At 36.6% G+C, this 20,872-nt stretch overlaps 1 protein-coding gene across 6 annotated transcripts in view; it reads left to right on the top strand.

Annotated features, from left to right (window-relative positions):
- The window catches only part of REV3L (REV3 like, DNA directed polymerase zeta catalytic subunit), a 169,012-nt gene that overhangs the window by 131,216 nt on the left and 16,924 nt on the right, over positions 1-20,872 (top strand). For all 6 annotated transcript variants that reach the window (XM_040238484.1, XM_040238480.1, XM_040238482.1 and 3 more), the window contains 6 exons: positions 276-394; positions 6,988-7,129; positions 8,622-8,866; positions 10,166-10,274; positions 12,127-12,333; positions 16,842-16,951. In XM_040238484.1, coding sequence (XP_040094418.1) covers positions 276-394; positions 6,988-7,129; positions 8,622-8,866; positions 10,166-10,274; positions 12,127-12,333; positions 16,842-16,951 — 932 coding nt within the window. The remainder of the gene's footprint in view (positions 1-275; positions 395-6,987; positions 7,130-8,621; positions 8,867-10,165; positions 10,275-12,126; positions 12,334-16,841; positions 16,952-20,872) is intronic.

Raw genomic sequence — 20,872 nt, forward strand, 5'->3', positions numbered from 1 at the left:
GATCTCTAAAGTAAGTATTATATGACCAGGTTCAGTCTTACAGGTCTGATTATTTTTCCAATTAAATGTTAATTTAGTACAAACATTTCTGTCCTGTAGGCTGTGTCTACATAGTTTTAAATTAATTGTGATTAAATTGTAACACAGATTATTTTTACAAGTAGCTTTCATATCATATGAAAAGTTAGAAATAATATTTAGAATCTTTTAGAAACAAATTCACATGTAAGTATGAGTGTTATTATAATGGAGTTTTTCTTTTTTTTTTCCCCTAGGTGGCTCTAAATAACTACACCTTTGAAAATGTGAGCTTTCATGTTCTTCATCAGCGTTTTCCCCTCTTTACTTTTCGAGTCTTATCAGATTGGTTTGATAACAAGACAGATCTCTACAGGTAATGTTTTATAACTCTGAACAGGATAATATCTCTTTTTAAAAATCAATAGTGAAAATGGAAGTCAGTCAGTTGTGTCCAACTCTTTGTGATCCCGTGTACTATACAGTCCATGGAATTCTCTAGGCCAGAATACTGGAGTGGGTAGCCTTTCCCTTCTCCAGAGGATCTTCCCAACCCAGGGAACAAACCCAGGTCTCTTGCATTGCAGGTGGATTCTTTACCAGCTAAGCCACAAGGGAAGCCTGTCCCTTCCTCAGTGAATCTTCCTGACCCAGGAATTGAACCAGGGTCTCAGCTCATTGCAGGCAGATTCTTTACCAACTGAGCTATCAGGGAAGCCCTATTACTGGGGTATAATTTATATACAATAAAATGCACACATTTAAAGTATATTGTGCAGTGACTTTGAAAAATGTATATACCCTGTAATCACTAGCCCAAACAAGATAAAGAACATTTCTAACACCCAGAAAATTCCCATATACAGCTCTGTCATTAATCTTAACTATTCCTTAACCACCCACATAAGTACAAATTGAATTTCTATTACTATAGATTAGTTTTTCAGTTTTAGAACTTTGTATTACTAGAATTATTTACAGACTACTCTTTTGTGTCTGTCTTCTTTTAAGAAACTCAGTGTGTTGAGATTCAACCATGTTGCACATGTTTGTTCCTATTTATATTACTAAATAATACTCATTTGTATGAGGATGCCACAGTTTACCCAGTCACCTGTTGAGGGACAGGTTGAGTTGTTTCTGGTTTGAGGCTGTTGTGAATAGAACTGTATGCATATGTTTTCATTTCTCTAGGAATGAAATTGCCAGGTCACATGATTAGCATGTTTAATCTTTTAAGACACTGCTGAATTGTTTTCTTTGCAGTTCTTCTAGTGCAAGACTGCTAGAAACAAATTCTCTCAGCCTTTATTTATCTAAAAATGTCTTCATCTCCCCCTTATATTTGAATGATATTTTCACTAATTCTAGAGTTGAGAATTCCTTTTCCTTCACTGCTGTAAAGATTTTATTCCCTTTTCCTGTGGCCTTCATTACTTCTGATGGGGAATCAACAGTCTTTCTCCTTTTTCCAGTGTATGGAAAAGTCAAGCTTAATGAGTGGATGGGTGCTGCTGTTGTTAGCCTGTGTAAGGCTTAGAGTGGAGACGGGGGGATTATTCACTTCCCCAGGCCCAGAGTTAGTCTGAGAGCTCCTGTTCTCCTAGGCCTTGGGGATGAGGCTTCTTCAGCATTCCTGCTCGTCCCACGACGCGATGGACCTCCGCTTTGCATCACTGCCAGGTCCTGGTCCAGGCAGGTTTCCTGACTCTCCCACAGAGGAAAATGGCTTATGTTTTTACCCCTGCCTCTGCAGTGGTATTTCTTTGCCTGAAAGCTATGGTGGGACTGTTTCTTTCCCCTTGCCTAATGGTAGACAACTGCTGCTTGTTACTTGGTACAAGGCCCACAGTTGGAACAGGGGAGGTTGCCTGCCCTTCCTCTAGTGCAGCTTTTACTACCAACCTTCTCCCAGCCACAGACATCTTTGGCATCTCTTCTTTTCCCAAAGATAGTGAATCTCTGCCTAAACCCTAGGGAGTTTCCTCCTGGTCCCACAGCAGCTCATGGTTTCATATGAGAGATGGGTTGGAGGAAGTTGCAAGGTTTCATTTCTGTGTGCACTGCCCTAGTGTCTACGGCTTCCAGTGACTCTACTAAATAGTCGTGCTGGCTCATACACGACCTTTAAGAATTCAGTAACATGTTAACTGTTTCCTTCTTACCTGCTTTTATGAGTTGCCTCTCCCTCCTATTCTCTGCCAAAGATGAAATACATTGTGTGTCCTGTCTCTCCTTCAGTGGGTTTGAAACTATGAAATTTAGTTCACCCGATTCTTTTACAACCTTAAGTTACTTTAGGCTTCAATAAAACTTATGATTATGTATATTATCCAGGTTTTTATCATTGTTGAGCTGGAGTGACATGCTTTTGCTGCTTTCTACATCTGAAGCAGAATTACATTTTCCTGGCTGTTTTCAAGTTTTTTTATTTTTTCCTTTGTTTTCCATAATTTCAGTATGTATATTATACTAGCTGATAGTGTCCCACAGATACTTGAGCCTCTGTACATTTTTCTTCATTTTTTTCTTATGATCTGTCTTTAAGTTGACTAACTTTCTTCTATTGTCACCAACCTGCTGTTAAGAACAACCAGTATATTTTGTATTTCAGTTATTTTTAGTCCCTCAGTCTCATTTGGTTTTTTTCTTTTGATAGTTTCTGTATTCAGCAGATTTCCCCATTCACTCATTAAGACTGTATTTTTCTTTTAACTTTTTGAATATCTTTTCTTTAGATTTTTGAACATGCCTTGTGATAGTTTCTAAATTCAGCACCTGGCCATCTCTGTGTTAGTTTCTGTTGACTGCTTTTTAACTGTGGGTCATGTTTTTTTGTTTCTTTGCATGATTATGTAGTGGATATTACTGATGTTCTGTTGTACAGATTCTGGATTTTTATTATCCTCCTCTGAAGCATGTTTATTTTTGTTCCAGCCAGCAATTGAGTTACTGGCTGATCATCTGAGCTTGTGCATACCTGCTTTTTATGTTTTATTAAGATGGATCTCTGGAAAGCTGAAAGTGCTCTCTAAGTCCTCCAACTTGACAAGACTCAGTCTCCATATTCTATCCCACAGGCCTGTTGTTAGTGCTTGGTTTTAGGTTTGCCTGCAGTGGCCTTACTTTATGCCTTACTAAGACATAGTTTTTCTGAGCTCTCAGCCAGATGCTTAGGTTGTTCATAAGGGGTTAATGAAGTCTCTCCACTCTGCCATGGCCAGACCTTCAAACTACAACACTGTCTTACAAGTTCTGTTCCAGACTCAGGTCCCCAACAGCTACTCTCTAGTAAGCCTCTCCCTGCTCATTTTTCAGTGTAGCCCTGGGCCACTCAAAAGAAACCCCCATCTGTACTCCTAACTCCTAACTCCTTCCCCTTGCACAGATGCCCATTTCCACAGATTGCAGATACAGCCTTCCTGAACTCTAGACTCTTGTCTGCTCGGCTTAGCAGTATAGCCACACTTTGCTCAGACCTAGCATACTGCACTGGGTTTAGGAAATTATCTCCAGGCAACCTGAGGCTCATTTCATATGAGTTTCCCTTCTCTCAAGAAGCATTGTCGTGCACTGCCTATTGCTCACTGCCCAGAAACAATTACCCTGAATCTTTTATCCAGGAGAACTAGTCTAGTACCAGTTACTCTTCTGTAATCTGAAATGAAAGTTTCCACCTCTGCTTTTCTTTAAAGGTAAAATGGATAGTTAATAAGTTTAGAAAATATCTGTATAAAGAACATAGTCTTAAAATTAATGTATCTGATGTTAGGAATGAATAGAGCCGCTTACTGAATTATAAGGCCATATGATGGTGAGGATAGGAAGACTGAGCCTTAAAAACAATTTGCTCTATTTGGAGTAACTGCTTTCTGAGCATGACAAGTGGTTGTCCTCCAATCTCCTTTAAGGAATCTCAAGGAAGTGAAGTGAAATCACAGAAAATACTGAGCTTATGATCAGAGCCTTATAGAAACAGAAGCTTAGGAGAAGTTATATACCAGTAAATAAAATGAAACTTGATATTAAACCTAACATTAACTACATTCAGTGGTTTGTTTATAAACCCCAGAGTGTTCTAAATAAATGTATATTGTGCTACATCTAATTAGGTGTTATATAGGATGATAAGTATATTTTTGCCAAGTAAAATCAAGAAAGTGGACTTAATATATTTCAAAGGAACTGACTGAATCTGCATATATGCATTATCTTAGCTTTACCCGTGGTGGATTCATGTCAATGTATGGCAAAACCAATACAGAATTGTAAAGTAAAATAAAAAATAAATTAATTAATTTAAAAAAAATTTAAAAAAAAGTTACTGGGGTATGCCTGCTGCCTATACTTGGTTGAAGATTGGTACTGACATCTAAATTATCCATTTGGAAGCATTAAATACTACTACTTGCCCATAAAAAAAAAAAAATTTGGCTGTATGTATTATTGACGGATTATATGAATGATCTAAAATAATACATATTAAAATGTGATATAGTTTTTTTGCCTATCAAACTAAAATAGTTTTTAAAATTGCAATCCCTATTGTTGACAAAGATGCATGGAAACACTTTACTAGTATGAATGTAAATTATTAAGATTATCTAAAAAGCAGTGTGTCACTTCATATTAAAAAGACCAAATCTAGGAATTTAGCTTAAGGAAATATTTAAGCATCTGTACATAGATTTAACTACAAAGATGCTCATCCATGGTAGTCCAGTGGTTAGGACTCTTTGCTTCCACTGCAAGGGGTATGGGTTTTATCCCTGGTTGGGGAACTTAAGATTCTACATGCCACGTGGGGTGGCCAAAAGAAAACTGTTCACCACAGCATTGTTTATAGTAATAAAAGATACTCAGCAAATCCACTACATTGTTACGACCATACAGTAGTATACTCAATAGCTATAAAAAATACGTAAATGTGGAGAAATAGTCACAATACATTGTAAAAAAAATGCAAGTTATAGAACAGTATTTCTATTCATTTTATTTTAAAAATTGAGTGTTAATAAAGTTTAATTTTTTTTTTGTTTGTTTGCTTCATTCTTTTCAACAGTTTTATTTGGATGTAATTCTCTCACATACCATACTATTCACCATTTAAAGTGTACAGTTCAGTGGTTTTTATTGTATTCCGAGTTGTGCAACCATTATCACAATAAATTTTAGAATATTTCCATTCTTCATCTCTTAGCCATCACCCTCCACCCCTTCCTTCTTCACCTCCTTCTCCCGCCCATCCCCATCCTAAGCAACCGCTAGTCTACTTTCTGTCTCCATAGATTTGCCTGTTCTGGACCTTTCATATAAGCGGAATTATCAGAATATACAGTCCAGATTCATTCATGTTGTAGCATGTGTTAATACTTCATTTCCTTTTTTACCAAATAATATCCCACTGTGTGGGTATATACCACATTTTACTTATTCATTAGTTGATGGACACCTGAGTTATTTACACATTTGGCTGTTTTGAAAATGTTATGAATATTTGTACAAGTTTTGGTGTAGGTGAATATTTCTATTCCTCTTGGACATATACTTATGAGTGGAATTGGTCAGTTATACTCTGTTAAATCTCTGTTTTTAACAACTTGAGGAATTGCCAGACTGTTTCCAGTGCAACTGTACTATTTTACATTCCCACTGCAGTGTGTGAGGGTTATAATTTTTCTACATCCTCACTAACACTTTCATTATCTTTTTAATTATAGGGTGATTTCTTTTTCATGTTCATTTTCTCGTTTTTTTGTATGGATTAATCATGTGTCTTAGGAACAGGTTTTTAAATAATTTTATTGAATTATTATATGACTATCTTGTTTTAAAACCCACATAATTAAAAGTTGCAATATATTTGAAACAATATTCTTTTTTAAATGAATAGGTTTTATTCTTTATCATATATCTTTGAGTCATTTTTATAGTCTAATAACAATACTAAAATCAAAACTTCCTTTCATAACTTTGGTGAAGGTTTTTGTTGTTTGCTTTTTCTTTTTAATAGTTTTATTTATTTATGTTTGGCTGTACTGGGTCCTCATTGCTGCACAGGGCTTTCTCTAGTTGTGGCAAGAGGGGGCTACCCTCTAGTTACCATGCACAGGCCTCTCATTGTGGTGTCTTCTCTTATTGTGGAGCACAGACACTAGGGTGTGCAGGCTTCAGTGGTTGTAGCACGTGGACTCAGTTGCAGCTCCTGGGCTCTGGAGCACAGGCTCAGTAGTTGTGGTACTTGGGCTTAGTTGCTCCACGGCATGTAGGATCTTCCTGAACCCAAGGATCAAACCTGTGTCTCCTGCATTGGCTGGTGTGTTCTTTACCATTGGCTACCAGGGAAGCCCTATTGTTTGCTTATTTATAAAATGGTAGGGTAAAGAGGTTTTCAGGGTTTAAGTCAAAGAACAGAATATTGCTATTTTCACAGGAAATACTAATATGACATATTTGTTTACCTTATGTGTGGTCTTATTATTTTCCTGGTTTTTCTAAATCTCCACCAACCAAATCACCGTTTCTTCCCGTAAGACGCCAGTGCATACTTTTTTTGAGACTGGTATTAACAGTGATGACTCAAAGTTTCAATGTTCTTTAAAAGCCTCTAGATAATATAATTGTGTAATTATTGCATCATCAGCAGTGGCATCTAAGAGAGTGTTACTGCTTGCCAATGCAAAAAGAGAGAAAGATCAAGCAAAATATTGTAAATAATTAGCCTTATCACCTTATCACAAGTACTGTTTTGAACTTTACATATTTTCACTAGGTTTTATGACCTTGAAATATCTGCAATTTTCTAATCTTTATCTGTCCTTAACATATTTTGATAAAGACTGCTCCATCATGACTCCCTTCTACAATAACTTCACTTTTAATAGGTAATTTTTGGCATAATGAAAATGTACTAGTTTCAAGTACCCAAATGTTTCCCAAATGTTCATAGCATGGATTCTCTTTTAACAGATGGAAAATGGTCGATCATTACATTAGCCGTGTCCGTGGAAATCTCCAAATGTTAGAACAGCTGGACTTAATTGGGAAAACCAGTGAAATGGCTAGACTTTTTGGCATTCAGTTTTTACATGTACTGACAAGGGGTTCACAGGTAGGAAATCAATTTTCTTACACACTTGAAAGTTCTTTGTGAATGATATACTTTGGAGCTGTTGAGATGATCTGATTTTTTTTTTTAACTTTGTGTCTGGTACCAACTAATATGTAGCTGGTTACAGTCAAATCTTGTCATTTTGTTTTCTGGAAAAGCTTAATTTCACTTAATAGCTTTGCTTTTTTATTTTCTCTCCATACCAACTTTTTGACCACTGCTGAATTTTACATGGTAATAAAAAAATAAATGGCTGTGCCCTTGAGGATGATATTATGTTCCTAAATACTGTCACTGCGATTAGGGATGCTTTGAAATCTGCTTAGAACTGGAGAGGCGGCAAAGAAAGTCTACCTCTTTTGTTATACAGTCCTACTTTTGGGAGCTCCAAAACTTCCAACAGACAGCTAATATTTAAAAAAAAAAAAAGAGGAAGGAGGATTTGGGAATCAATGTAAGTGGGCTGTATCACTTTTTTAAAATATTAAAGATAAATGGGACCTTAGAAGCCATTTAACTCATAGCTCTCTAATTAGATTCCCAAGGATATCATGAAAGATTTTGTTTAAATGCCTTGCTGAAATGGTTTCCTGCTTTTATTCAACAAATATTTATTTGAATACTTTTAGTGTGTTAAATAAACACTGTGCTAAGCCATCTGGGATACTATATTAAATCACTCAGATTCCTTAACCTCATAAAATCTTTATTTTAATTATTTTATGTCTGTAACATTCCCCCAGTCTACCAATTCAGTAAATATAGCAAACTTAGAGCTCTAATTACTTTAGCATTACTTGTTGCTGTATTTTATTTTATTGCTTTGTATTGATTTTACTTATTTATACTCCCATGAGTTTCAAAGCCTATTTGAGCTGGCTTATAATAAAAGGCAGAGAGATACCTTAAAACCATATGAGAACATTTCAGGGAACCCATACTGGTTTTTGTGAGTGCTTTTTTTCCCCTCAAACTACAGACTGTCCACTTTATAGCTGTTACTATAAACGATCAATAATTGCTTGATTAATTTTTGTGAAGGACCATTATTAACCTTTGGAATCCTTGTGTTTCCTTCTTGGGAAATTGAGATAACATTTATCTATCTCAAGTCTCCTGATTGCCATCCTCTCATTTTCCCGAATAAGTTTTTGAAAGATTATTGGCCAGCCTTTTTAATGAAATTGTTACATTGTATAGCTGTCTCTTCTCCATCTTTTATTATGATATAGCTATCTTTAAATCGTAAATGTAATTGTGTCTTTTTAAAATTGGTTTATTGTATAAGTTATTTGATATATTTTATAGTTTTTATAAAAGTTATGAAAGCTGATTAAATAACCATTACTATGTAACTGTGGTGTGAGAAAGTCATGCAGCTGTATTCTGAAGAACGAAACATCTCCCACGTGATTCTCGACATATTCAGAAGACCAGTATATTTGTTTTTAAGTTTCTTCTTCTCTGCTTACTTCCACCTCTCTGCCTGCAGTACCGTGTGGAGTCAATGATGTTGCGTATTGCTAAACCAATGAACTATATTCCTGTGACACCTAGTGTACAGCAGAGATCTCAGATGAGAGCCCCACAGTGTGTTCCCTTAATTATGGAGCCTGAATCTCGCTTCTATAGCAACTCTGTTCTCGTTTTGGATTTCCAGTCACTGTATCCTTCTATTGTGATTGCATACAACTACTGTTTCTCCACCTGCCTTGGTCATGTGGAAAACTTGGGGAAGTAAGTTTTTTTTCATATTTACAATTATTTTGTTATACGTCATACTTCTTACTAAACTTAGACTGTCTTTGAGTGTCTCTTTGCGTATGAGACTACCCTTCTGAGCAGGATGAATGGGCTGTAATACAGCTAGTCCACTCTGTAGTTGTGTGTGTGTATGTGGATCATTGTATGACTAATTCAGCATCATGGATAGATAACTCATGTGAACAAAACTGTCAATACGATCAGCCTTGCAATTTATCTGTTTCACTCTTCATGTATATCTGTTAAAGAAGACATATTTGTTATATCTTGTTAAATATAATCTTTGTTATATTTGTTATATCTTGTTTACCTCTTGTTAAATAAGAGTTATATAAAATTTGTTGGTATAAATCACTTTTCAGTGGAACAGTCTGAGGATTATGATCTTATAACTTTAGCTGTAACTTCCTCTTGACTTTTCTTAGAAATAGGTTTCTTTTAAAAAGTTAAATTGTCAAATGTTGGATTTTATTCATGTCAACCAAATTTTTTCTCATAAGAAATGGCCTTCCTTTATTAACACCAAGTGTTATAGTTTTAGTCTAAAGTATATTCACTCCTTATAGAAAGCTTTTATGGAAATTGTCTTGGTAATTTTGTCTTTTTAATAAGAATAGGAATTTGGAAAAGTTGTTTACAGTCTTTTTGAAAGTGAAAAGTCAACTCAGTGTCTGACTCTTTGTGACCCCATGGAATTCTCCATGGCCAGAATGCTAGAGTGGGTAGCTTTTCCCTTCTCCCTGGGTTGGAAAGATCCCCTGGATCAAACCCAGGTCTCCCACATTGCAGGCGGATTCTTTACCAGCTGAGCCACAAGGGAAGCCCAAGAATACTGAAGTGAGTAGTCCATCCCTTCTCCAGTGAATCTTCCTGACCCAGGAATTGAACTGGCATCTCCTGCATTGCAGGCAGATTCTTTACCAACAGAGCTATTAGGGAAGCCCCTACAGTCTTTTTATTTAAGGTTTAAATTTTTCTTTAGGTAATTTAGTGTAAGGTAGTCATATGTTGAGATGAAATTTGGTATTTCAGTATAGATTTTCCCCATATGTTTTAGAATAGTGCCATTTAAGAAATGTTTCTTTTAATAAATTGTATTTAAAGAACTGTTTTTTGGTAACTAAACCAATAAACATTACTAAGTATATGAATTCATGTTTAGATGTTTAAAAATGAATTTCCAGTAGAATTAGAAAGATTCCTAAAATTGCCCAGAATCTCTGTTCTATGATTTGAGAAAGTATTTGCTTAATTTTTTTTTTTCCTTAACAGGTATGATGAGTTCAAATTTGGCTGTACCTCTCTAAGAGTACCTCCAGATTTACTTTACCAAATTAGGCATGATATCACTGTGTCCCCCAATGGGATAGCTTTTGTCAAGGTAATACTCTCTTATAAGTGAAAGGTATCATTTAACCTTTGGAGAGCTAATGGTCTAGATGTTGTTGGCATATAATACAAAAAAAAAAAAAAAAAGCTTACTTCAATATCTCAAAAAAAATCAAAGATACAAGGAATCTTCTAAGAAACTTTTTAAATCATTTTTTTAAAATAATCTTATTTTGCATGAATTTAGGTTTAAATCTTTTGTTAGATTTTAGTTTTTAATGAACTATTGCAAGAAATAGATTGCATATATACCTCCTGCCCTCTATTAGAATCTGGTCGACTTAGATAGCTACGTGATGATCACAACAGTGTTAACTTACAAAGATTAAAACTGCTTTAGCATACGCTTTACTAACTGTTCTATATATTTTAAATTAAGACTGTTTTAGAAGTGCTATTCTAATATATTTATTGATTATATTTTTAAGAAGATACCCAGACTTATAACAGAGTCCTTTTTTCTCTCTCTGTCTCCCCTCAAAAAGAGACTAAAAAGCCTCATAAATGAATAAATCAAAGGCAAGTAGGAAGAGATCTAGGAGAAGATTATATTGCCTCTCATATGCCAACTTCATTCCTTTTGTTTCTATTTCCTTAGCAGTGAGTCTGTAAGAATCACGGGATAGTAGAGTAGTTGGTGGTGGTAGCATGGACCCCACTAGCCCTCAAATTCATTCTGGTGTACTTACCAAAAGTAGCATCATTCTCTACCAATCAAAGGGTGCTGTGTTTAAAGAGTACTCTAAAATTAGCCATTTAGATAGGAGGGAAAATTTTACCAAGAGAGTTCAGGATATATTCCATTTTGGAAAACATTATATTTTAACATAATAACACGTCATGTCCTAACATAAACATGGCTGCTTCAAAGGGTACACAGAATGAATTAGAGGTCAGAATATGTTTTCATTGTTGCATATCTACTAGCTTATTATTTTATCTCCATTTAACAGCATTTTAAGAGCTTGCATCTACATTTTGACCAAATGTGTAAAGCTTAATGAAAGTTAGATTTTTTTTTTTTTTTTTTTTTAGTATTCAGGAGTGTGATTATTACTATCCCTGAGGTTTTAATTGTTCAGTCTGACATGCATTACCTTGCACGTGTCTGTGAATCATCCTCAAAGTTTATACTGTTTTGTGATTTTCATTCCTAGTGGAGTTCTCATAAATTCTCCCTAGTCTTGATTAATACAAATGATTTTTTTTTTTTTTTTTTGGCGTCAACAAATTTTATCACCTCACTATTCATCCCCTCTTCCAGATTGCTAATAAATATAGGCCGGAGGGGATGGCTTAGTGGTCTAAGCATCAGATTTGAAATACCTAGAGTCCCTGGAACTGCAGGTTTGAATGTCAGCAGAGTCAACCCAGCTCATCATTCTTCCAAGGTAGATAAATGGAGTTCCATGCAGATTACTGTGTGGGGTCATTAGGATGAGATCTTCTAAAACTGAGGTTTGTTATGAGTGATACAAATCCCGTGTGTCTTTCTGAAAGAGTGGGGTTTTGGATCAAAGTTTTGACAAAATTTCCCTCTGAACTCGTATGGTCTTTTATGTACTAGTTGGTATCCTCCTTCCTGGAGGTCTCTGAACTCACATAGTAGTGCTACAGTAGATTTATAAACATTACAGGAACCTTTTAGGAGAAAAGCCCTCTTCAAAAGAAAGAAAATGTGATGATTTTATATTGACTGCCACTGGTCTTGTGGCCACTCTTATTATTTGTTTTAATTCATGACAGTTGGCCATTGTTATACTTTTTGCTTCCTTCTTAATTATCTAAATCTATAATATTTATGGGATCTAACCATTCTTTTTTTTTTTTTCCCTTTATGATAGCCTTCAGTAAGAAAGGGTGTTCTACCAAGAATGCTTGAGGAGATTTTGAAGACTAGACTCATGGTGAAGCGGTCGATGAAGGCTTACAAGCAGGACAGAGCCCTTTCACGAATGCTTGATGCACGTCAGCTAGGACTTAAGCTGATAGCAAATGTCACATTTGGCTATACAGCTGCTAATTTTTCTGGGAGAATGCCATGCATTGAGGTAAGTGATACAAGTCTATAGCTTTTTTTGAAAGAGACTAAAGCAGCATTAAATGAATACCTATTCATTGAAGCATTTTGTTTTGAAACTTTAAAGTGTTTCATTTCCATGACATAGTATCAGTTTTTCTTGCAGGGCTTATGTACATACATATTCTTGGGGATTTGTGGGTTTTCTCTATAAGAACTCTATTTAATGATGATTTTATAAATTAGCATATACATTTCTGCATATCTAGATAACCATATCAATTATTGGCATGAGGTTTCTGTGCCACCGTTACAGCACTGTTTACGGTAACATTGGTACTTCATAATTCCTTTTAATGTATTGATAGAGATCTGAGGCTAGTTCATTTGTCTTCTCTAAATGTCAAAAAAAAAATCATTTCATATTTACTAGTATACCGGTAGATATAAAGTAAAACCTTTCTTTTGCAGTAGTTCAGTTCAGTTCAGTTCCTCAGTCGTGTCTGACTCTGCGACCCCATGGACTGCAGCACGCCAGGCCTCCCTGTCCATCACCAACTCCCAGAGTTTACTCAAACTTATCTCCATTGAGTCGGTGATGCCATCCCACCGTCTCATCCTCCATCATCCCCTTCTTCTCCCGCTTTCAATCTTTCCCAGAATCAGGGTCTTTTCAGATGAGTCAGTTCTTCACATTCGGTGGCCCGAGTATTGGAGTTTCTGCCTCAACATCAGTCCTTCCAATGAATATTCCAGTGAATGTTTCCTTTAGGATGGACTGGTTGGATCTCCTTGCAGTCCAAGGGACTCTCAAGAGTCTTTCCAACACTACAGTTCAAAAGCATCAATTAAAACACTTCATTAAAAAGACTAATTTCTTATTTACTAAATTAGGGTGTTAATTTGACATAAATACAAAGTAGTATGACAGAGTAATACAATAATTCACTAATTGAGAAAAGAACAGAGTATTCTTGTTTGGTTGATGATCTTTTCATGCCAAATGAAGGCTAGAGCATTGTGGTATGCCATATTTGCAGTAGTTCAGCAAAGGAAAAGCAATGGAAGAATAAGTCCCCAGACAGCTCACAGTAGGCAAAGTAAACTCCAAAAACTTGTGCAAGGGACTTCTGGTTATATGTCCAGCATGTAAGAAACTCATAGTCTCCACTCTGTCCTCCCACCAAGTAAGCCAAACAAACGGAAGAGTCAACAACTTTTCTTAGATCTGTTGGAGAGGTGAAGTCACAGGGTAAACTGCTACCCCTCCCGATAACTGAAGAGGCCCAATAGGTCAATACAGAGACTCACAGCTTACCAGAGCATAATCCAAGAGCACAAGTCTGAGAACCAGTGCCACGGTAAAAATAGGACCATAACTGATGAATTGCTGGAGGCTCAGGGTAAACAAATCTGAGAGAGAAAAAACCCCAATGGACCCAGTCATCAGGGTCCCCACACATCTTGATTCCAGCTTGTGCTTCTTCCAGCCCAGCGTTTCTCATGATGTACTCTGCATATAAGTTAAATAAGCAGGGTGACAATATACAGCTTTGACATACTCCTTTTCCTATTTAAAAGAATATATATAGTGTATTCTGCTTTCAGATCAGAATTGAATTAAACTAGAGATCAATAACAGAAAGATAGCTGGAAAATTCCCAAAATACTTAGAGATTAAATAGCCGATTTCTAAATAAAACACAGGTCAAAGAAAAAAATCTCAAGAGAAATTTTTAAATTATTTTGAACTAAATGACAATACAATTTATCAGTGTGTGGAGATCAGCAAAAACAGTACTTAGAAGGAAATTTATAGACTGAATGCATCTAAGCTTGATCTGAAAGGATACATGCATGCCAGTGTGCACTGCGGCACTGTTGGCAATAGCCAAGTCATGGATGCAACATAACTGTCCATTGGCAGAGGAATGGATAAAAAAGATGTAGCACGCAAATACTATGGAATATTACTCAGCCGTTAAAAAAGTGGAATAATTCCATTTAGAGCAGCATGGATGAATGTAGAGGGTGTCATCCTGAGTGAAGCAAATCAGAGAAGGAGAAATATTGTGTGACATCCTTTATATGTGGAATCTAAAGAGAAATGATACAAATGAACTTACCCACAAGACAGAAAGAGACTCACAGACTTATCAGAAAACAAACTTTTATGATTGCCAGGGGGAAGGAATGGTCATGCACACACTGCTATATTTAAAATGGATAACCAACAAGGACCTACTGTATAGTATATGGAACTCTGCTCAGTGTTATGTGGCAGTCTGGATGGGAGGGTAGTTTGGGGAAGAATGGATACATGTATATGTATTGCTGGGTCCCTTCGCTGTTCACCTGAAACTACCCCAGCATTGTTGATCAGCTATATCCCAATACAGAGTAAAAAGTTAAAAAAAAAAATTACTAAGCATAATACCCTCAATGTCATCCATGTTGCTGCAAATGGCAAGATTACCTTCTTTGTATAGCTAAATAATATTTCATTTATATAAACTACATTTTCTTTATCCATTCATCCGTCATGGACACTTAGCTTGTTTCCATGTCTTGACTATTGTAAATAATGCTGCAGTGAACATGGGGATATAGGCATCTTTTCCAGTTAAGAGTTTGTGTTTCCTTCAGATAAATACCCAGAGGTGGAATTGCTGGATCCTGTGGTGGTTCTACATTTCCACCAACAGTGCACAAGGGTTCCCTTTTCTCCACATCCTTAGCAGTATTCTTTTCAGAGAATTTTTACTTTAAATATTTTTCTTATTATGACTTTTCAGGATCCCAACCATTAGCTAAATTGTGAAACCAATTAATTTTTCTTCTCTTTAAATCCACTCTCTTAGCCCTGTAATCTTATTTATTAGCGACTGTTGCACAGTGTAGCAGAATCCGTTTTCATGCAATTCCCACTCCTTTCTTCTCCCCCAGTGCTCGATGGTGCCCGTTCCTCCATGCCTGAGTTCTTCATAGTGCATGGACCTCAGGGCCAGCTGCAAAAGTTGTGACTCTTCCAGGTGTAGTTTAAATGGGTCAGAGTAGATGGCAGGAGGCGGACATTTAGGATCAGTGTATGTGTGTATTTATATGTATGTATAGATCTCAAAATGACATTTGACTCTAATTCTGGATGGCTCGCCCACTTAGCTATTTGCTATCACATATTTTTATCTTGTGAAAGTGGCAAAAGACAGATTGAATGTTTTATTTAAACTTGAATTTCAATTAGATGACATGATTGATTCTTTTAATGTATTAGGTTGTAGTTCATATTCTCAAGGTTTTCTAATGCACAAAAGGTCTCAACAGGATTTATGATCTTAATTTAAAAACCAAATTAAGTTTCTGTGATCAGTTTATTTATTCCTTTGTTCATATACTTAATATTTCCTTTGTAAACATCTTTAAACAGCCTTTTAATTATTATTCAATCCTGCATTTAGTTCGTATAATTCATATTTAACAGTAAAATGGGAAAGATCATTATATATACTGTTTGCAAAAGGAAAAGTACATAATTCTTACTTTAAAACTTTAAAAAGTAATGTTCCTTTTATGCTGAACAGCAGTTTCCCCAGCCTTTAGCTTTAATGAGTTTAATAAATGAAGCAGCGGTGCTGTCCTAGCCTCCTTAATTTATTTAACTATGAAGTATAATTAGCTTGCCTCTCATATTTGTCAAGATCCACCATCTTTTTTGCTTTGTCAGCTTATGCCATGATCATTGTTAAAACTCACCAATCACCAATGAAAGAACCTTGTTAGACATATATCTGCTTACCTGATTTAAATTGAACACTGATATATTTTCCATCATATAATCATGCATTTTTCCTTGCATTCAGTATTAATATAAAAATTATGTATAACCAATCACTGAGATTTAGGTTCAGCATAAACTTTTTTTTAATTTATTTTAATTGAAGGCTAATTACTTTACAAGATTGTAGTGGTTTTTGCCATACATTGACATGAATCAGCCATGGGTGTACATGTGTCCCCCCCATCCTGAACCCCCCTGCCTCCTTCCTCCCCATCCCATCCCTCAGGGTTGTCCCAGTGCACGGGCTTTGAGTGCTGTAATGATACTGAAAGAAATCATTGTGACACTCCAACAGAAAAATTTTGAAAGATATATGTGCATATACATAGTGTGGTCTCCTGCCAGTATAAAGGCATATTAGAAAGTCCTTGAATAAATAAGGTTTATTCTTCTAGGATCAAATATAGCTATCCTTGTATACAGTGCAGTCCATTGTACTTACTGATACATTCACACAGGCAAGTCTGTATATTGATTGGTTTCTTCTTTTAAATTATTCATCCACCCATTTTCTTGTTGAGTACTTGAAGAAGGAATAATGAATGGCCCTGGTGACTATTTTGTTTTATTTTCAGTGTTCTTTTCTCCTTGTTTCATTTTTAGAAATATTCAGTAATGAAAATTAAGTATTAGACATTAAAGTCTATTGTCTTATACTAAACTATATTAAGAAATTTTTTCCAATGTGTTTGTACCAACAGGTTGGTGATAGTATTGTTCACAAAGCCAGAGAAACTTTGGAACGAGCTATTAAACTGGTGAATGATACCAAGAAATGGGGTGCCAGGGTTGTATATGGTGATACTGACAGGTAATGAACTTTCTGTTTTGTAGTTGTCCTTTTGCATCTCTTCAGATATTCATTTCAGTGTTTGAAATGCCTTAAGGATAATCCTTCCTAAGAATACATTCTACCTAAGTTCTCTCCAGTTTTTGTGAGCCACAGACTGTGAAGATTCCCATGGCATCTCTCCAGGTAGCAAGTATGTAGATGTGATGGTGGGTTAGTTGTGTCCAATTCTTTGCGACCCTCTGGACTGTAGCCCACAAGGCTCCTCTGTCCATGGGATTCTCCAGGCAAGAATACTGTTGTGTGTTGCCCTTTCCTCCTCCAAGGGATGTATGTTCCCAACCCAGGGATGAAACCCACATCTCCTGCATTGGCAGGTGGATTCTTTACTGCTGAGCCATCTGGGAACCCCTAAGTATTTAGACAGGGATCTGCAAAAGCTGTATATACAGGAGTCTAGTGTGTTTAAAGAGTTTTTAATGTGAAGAATTCCTCAGATAGCTTCAGGTCTCTGAATTTAAATATATATCTTAAAATAATCAAACTGTTTTTGAAAGACAGTTGCCAAAGGTATGAGTGGTTCACTTTTCAGTGGGCCCCAAAATCTGTTGCCCTTCTTATATAAACTGTTCATATAGGTAAATACAGTTTTTGCTGTGATTCCAGAGGCTCACAGACTTCCTAAAGCCCATCATCTATGAGCTGACAAAGGATAGGACTGCCTTTGAATCCTAAAAATAACCTCAGCCTGGCTTACTTTGATATTTTACAGGGCCCAGTTATTTATGTAATATCCTATTTATATGACTTAATAAAGTTTTTCTAGAATATAGGGGTTATGCAAGTTTCTTGGAGTCTGAAATTTTCTTTTCATATTAAAGGCTTAAAGTCACAGCGTGATCATTCTAAGAGCACTTGCCTCAGGAGCTCTGATCACTTTACAGTGCAGTGGACCAATCAGAAATAATGCTTTTAATCATTGAAAATAGCTTCCAGCTAATCTTTAAACAGCATTTAGTCTTCTCCAGTTTTTTAGTGCACATAAAATCAGCATAATCATATTAATGTTGAATAAGACCTTGCCTTCACATAGCAGCTGTTTCATTATCAACAGGTGGAGATAGTTTCAAGTTATCCAGGCCCCATTTATCCATAGTCTCTACTGTTCCCCATCAAAAGCCACTCCTCACTTTGAGTATTTCACTGTTCTGTAAAACCACTTCTGCTGAGAGGTCTAGCAAAATAAAAATTACTAGGACACAGTTTTCCAGAGCTCCTCACAAAATAATTAGGGAAGAGGAGAAAAACTTTTAAATTACTGAATTTAATTCAGGGTCTTAAATGTCAGTGGTTGACAGCACACACCCAGCATCAGAAGTTGGCATGATTCTGATTGTAGTTATGTTGTTTAGCCTTTAAGATTTTTAGGAAATCAAATAAAAAAACACAGATTTAGAATGTCAGACTGGAAGAGGACTTTTGGGTCAGAGTTTCCATGTGGCTGGAAGAAAACCCTAGGAGGCCCATTCTCAGGTGTTCCTTAGGAGCAGATTCCCCTGGGGTAAGAAGTGTGTCTGAGATCACCCAACTAGTAAGACATAGAGCTAAGATGATAAAGAGACTGCCTGCAATGCAGGAGACCAGGATTCAATCCCTGGGTCAGGAAGCTCCCCTGGAGAAGGGCATGGCTACCCATTCCAGTATTCTTGCCTGGAGAATTCCATGGACAGAGGAGCCTGGTGGGCTACAGTTCATGAGGTCGTAAAGTGCTGGACATGGCTGAGCAACCTGCACTACTACATCAGATATCACAGGTTTTTTTATGATTGTAATCAATGAAATGTTTTTGCAGTATCATTAGAACTTTTGCTCACCATTCACTGTCTGATTCATTCAGTAATGCTTACTGAAATATACTGAATGAGGACACTACTCTAGGGCATGCATTCTCAATGGTAGTAACATTGCCTCAACAGAGTTCAAATCGGTCTTTGAGGAGCAAACCACTTTGATAGTATGGTGGATCTGGGCCCCGCGAAGATCAGCTGTACCCAACAATATTTTATTCCTTATTAATTACTTTCTCTTGTTAAATTTACTTTTAACTTTTGGCGGGGGGAGAAGACAGTAATGATACCATAGTGAGAAGCACTGCTCTAGGGATAACAGATGAATGCTTGATGGAAGGAAAGAGTTCTTCACCAAGAGTGAGATGTGGAGTCTCTTTGTAGCTATGCTCCTAACTGATTGCATGGCCATCAAAAAGTCACTTGAGCCTCTCTCAGACTGCCATCACACCACGTCTGACACATGATGATGAATGACCACTGGCTCCCTCCAGTTTCAAGACTGCTGGTTTCATGGAGTCCAGCTAAGGAAGATCAGTTACCAAAGCATCAAAATTACTCTGTCAGAAAGGGTGTTTCTTTCTCAAGAGCAGATATAATTGTGGTTCTCAACAATATTTGTCCCACCTTAGTGGGACAGACCTACTTCCGTCAGCTATTGAAGCTCTCTCTAGTAGTGATTCTCAGGCAGGATAGGGAAGGACGTTTGACAACATACAAGTCCAGCACAGCAGAAGGGTGCTGGGGAACTAGAGCAAAAAGTCCCTCAGGAAATTAATCTGCATGTAATTGAGAAAAGGCCTCCTGGGTGATTCTAATACCCCACTCAACTCTCCGTCCCATGTGAAATGACAGTCCCTCCTTTAAGACAGTCTCTCTTTGTAGGCTAGTCACCTTAACTCTGTTAAGTGACCAAAAATTCCCATTAACCCTGGTCAGCTCTCTTGAAGCTTAGCTCCAACTATAACTGGCCAAAAGAGCATAGATTAACTCAAGTGAGCCTACTGACACTGCCAGGCAAAATCTCAAATATATACTCTATCGTAATGACTTTTAACATGTAAAGTATTTATAACTTTAATTTTTTATCAGCTTTATCAAGATACAATTTTTAACAGTACAGTGTATATAGTTGAGTACACAAAATGTATAGACACATATAATCAGCTGTCACCCCAGTCAAGATACAGAACATTCTGTCCCTGTTGAAGTTCTGCCATGCTCCACTGCAGTAAGTCCCTCATTTTCATCCCATACCCCCAGGCAATGATTTACCTGATTTCATTTACCACAGCTAAGTTTTCTCTGTTCTAGAACTTAGAAATGTGTGTATAAATGCTTTTCTCCATCATTGCATCTAAACATTTTAATAATTGTTTTTTTTAAGTTTGGTATTTACATCTAAACTAAAACATACCCTTAGCATATGATTCAACAGTAGTATTCTTGATATATACCTAAGAGAAATGAAAGCTTCGGTCCACATAAATCCCTGATGCAATTCTGCATTGTAGCTTTATTGATAGTCCAAAACTGCAGTCCAAATGTTTGTCAATGGATGAATGAACAAATGTGACATATCCATATAATGGAATACTATTCAGCATTTAAAAGGAACTAGTTAGTGTTACTTCGGCAATATGGGTCTATCTCTAAATTATGTTGAGTAAAAGAATCCCAACATAAGTATATTAGCTTTGTATATTATATACTATTCTTGAAAAAAGCAAAATTATAGTAACTGAAAGCAGGTTGTGTTGCCTGGGACCCAAAGTGGAGTGGAGAATTATTGCAAAAGAATACAAGGGAACTCCATGGGGTCATGAAAATGTCCTGTATCTTGATGCTGGTGGTAGTTACACAGATGTATTAGTTTTCTAGGGCTGTCACAGATCCGGTGGTTTAAACACAGAAATGTACTCTCTCACAGTTCTGGGTGAAGCCAGGATGGAGACATTAGTGAGTGAGTAGGTGTGCTCTCTCACAGTCTGGCTGAAACTCAGGGTGGAGGCATTTAGTGAGTAGGTGTGGAAGCCCGGGATGGAGGCATTAGTGAGTAGCTGTGCTCTCTCACATTCTGGCTGAAGCCCAGGAT

Source organism: Oryx dammah, unplaced genomic scaffold (genome assembly GCF_014754425.2).
Source record: "Oryx dammah isolate SB20612 unplaced genomic scaffold, SCBI_Odam_1.1 HiC_scaffold_4, whole genome shotgun sequence".
NCBI lineage: Eukaryota > Metazoa > Chordata > Mammalia > Artiodactyla > Bovidae > Oryx > Oryx dammah.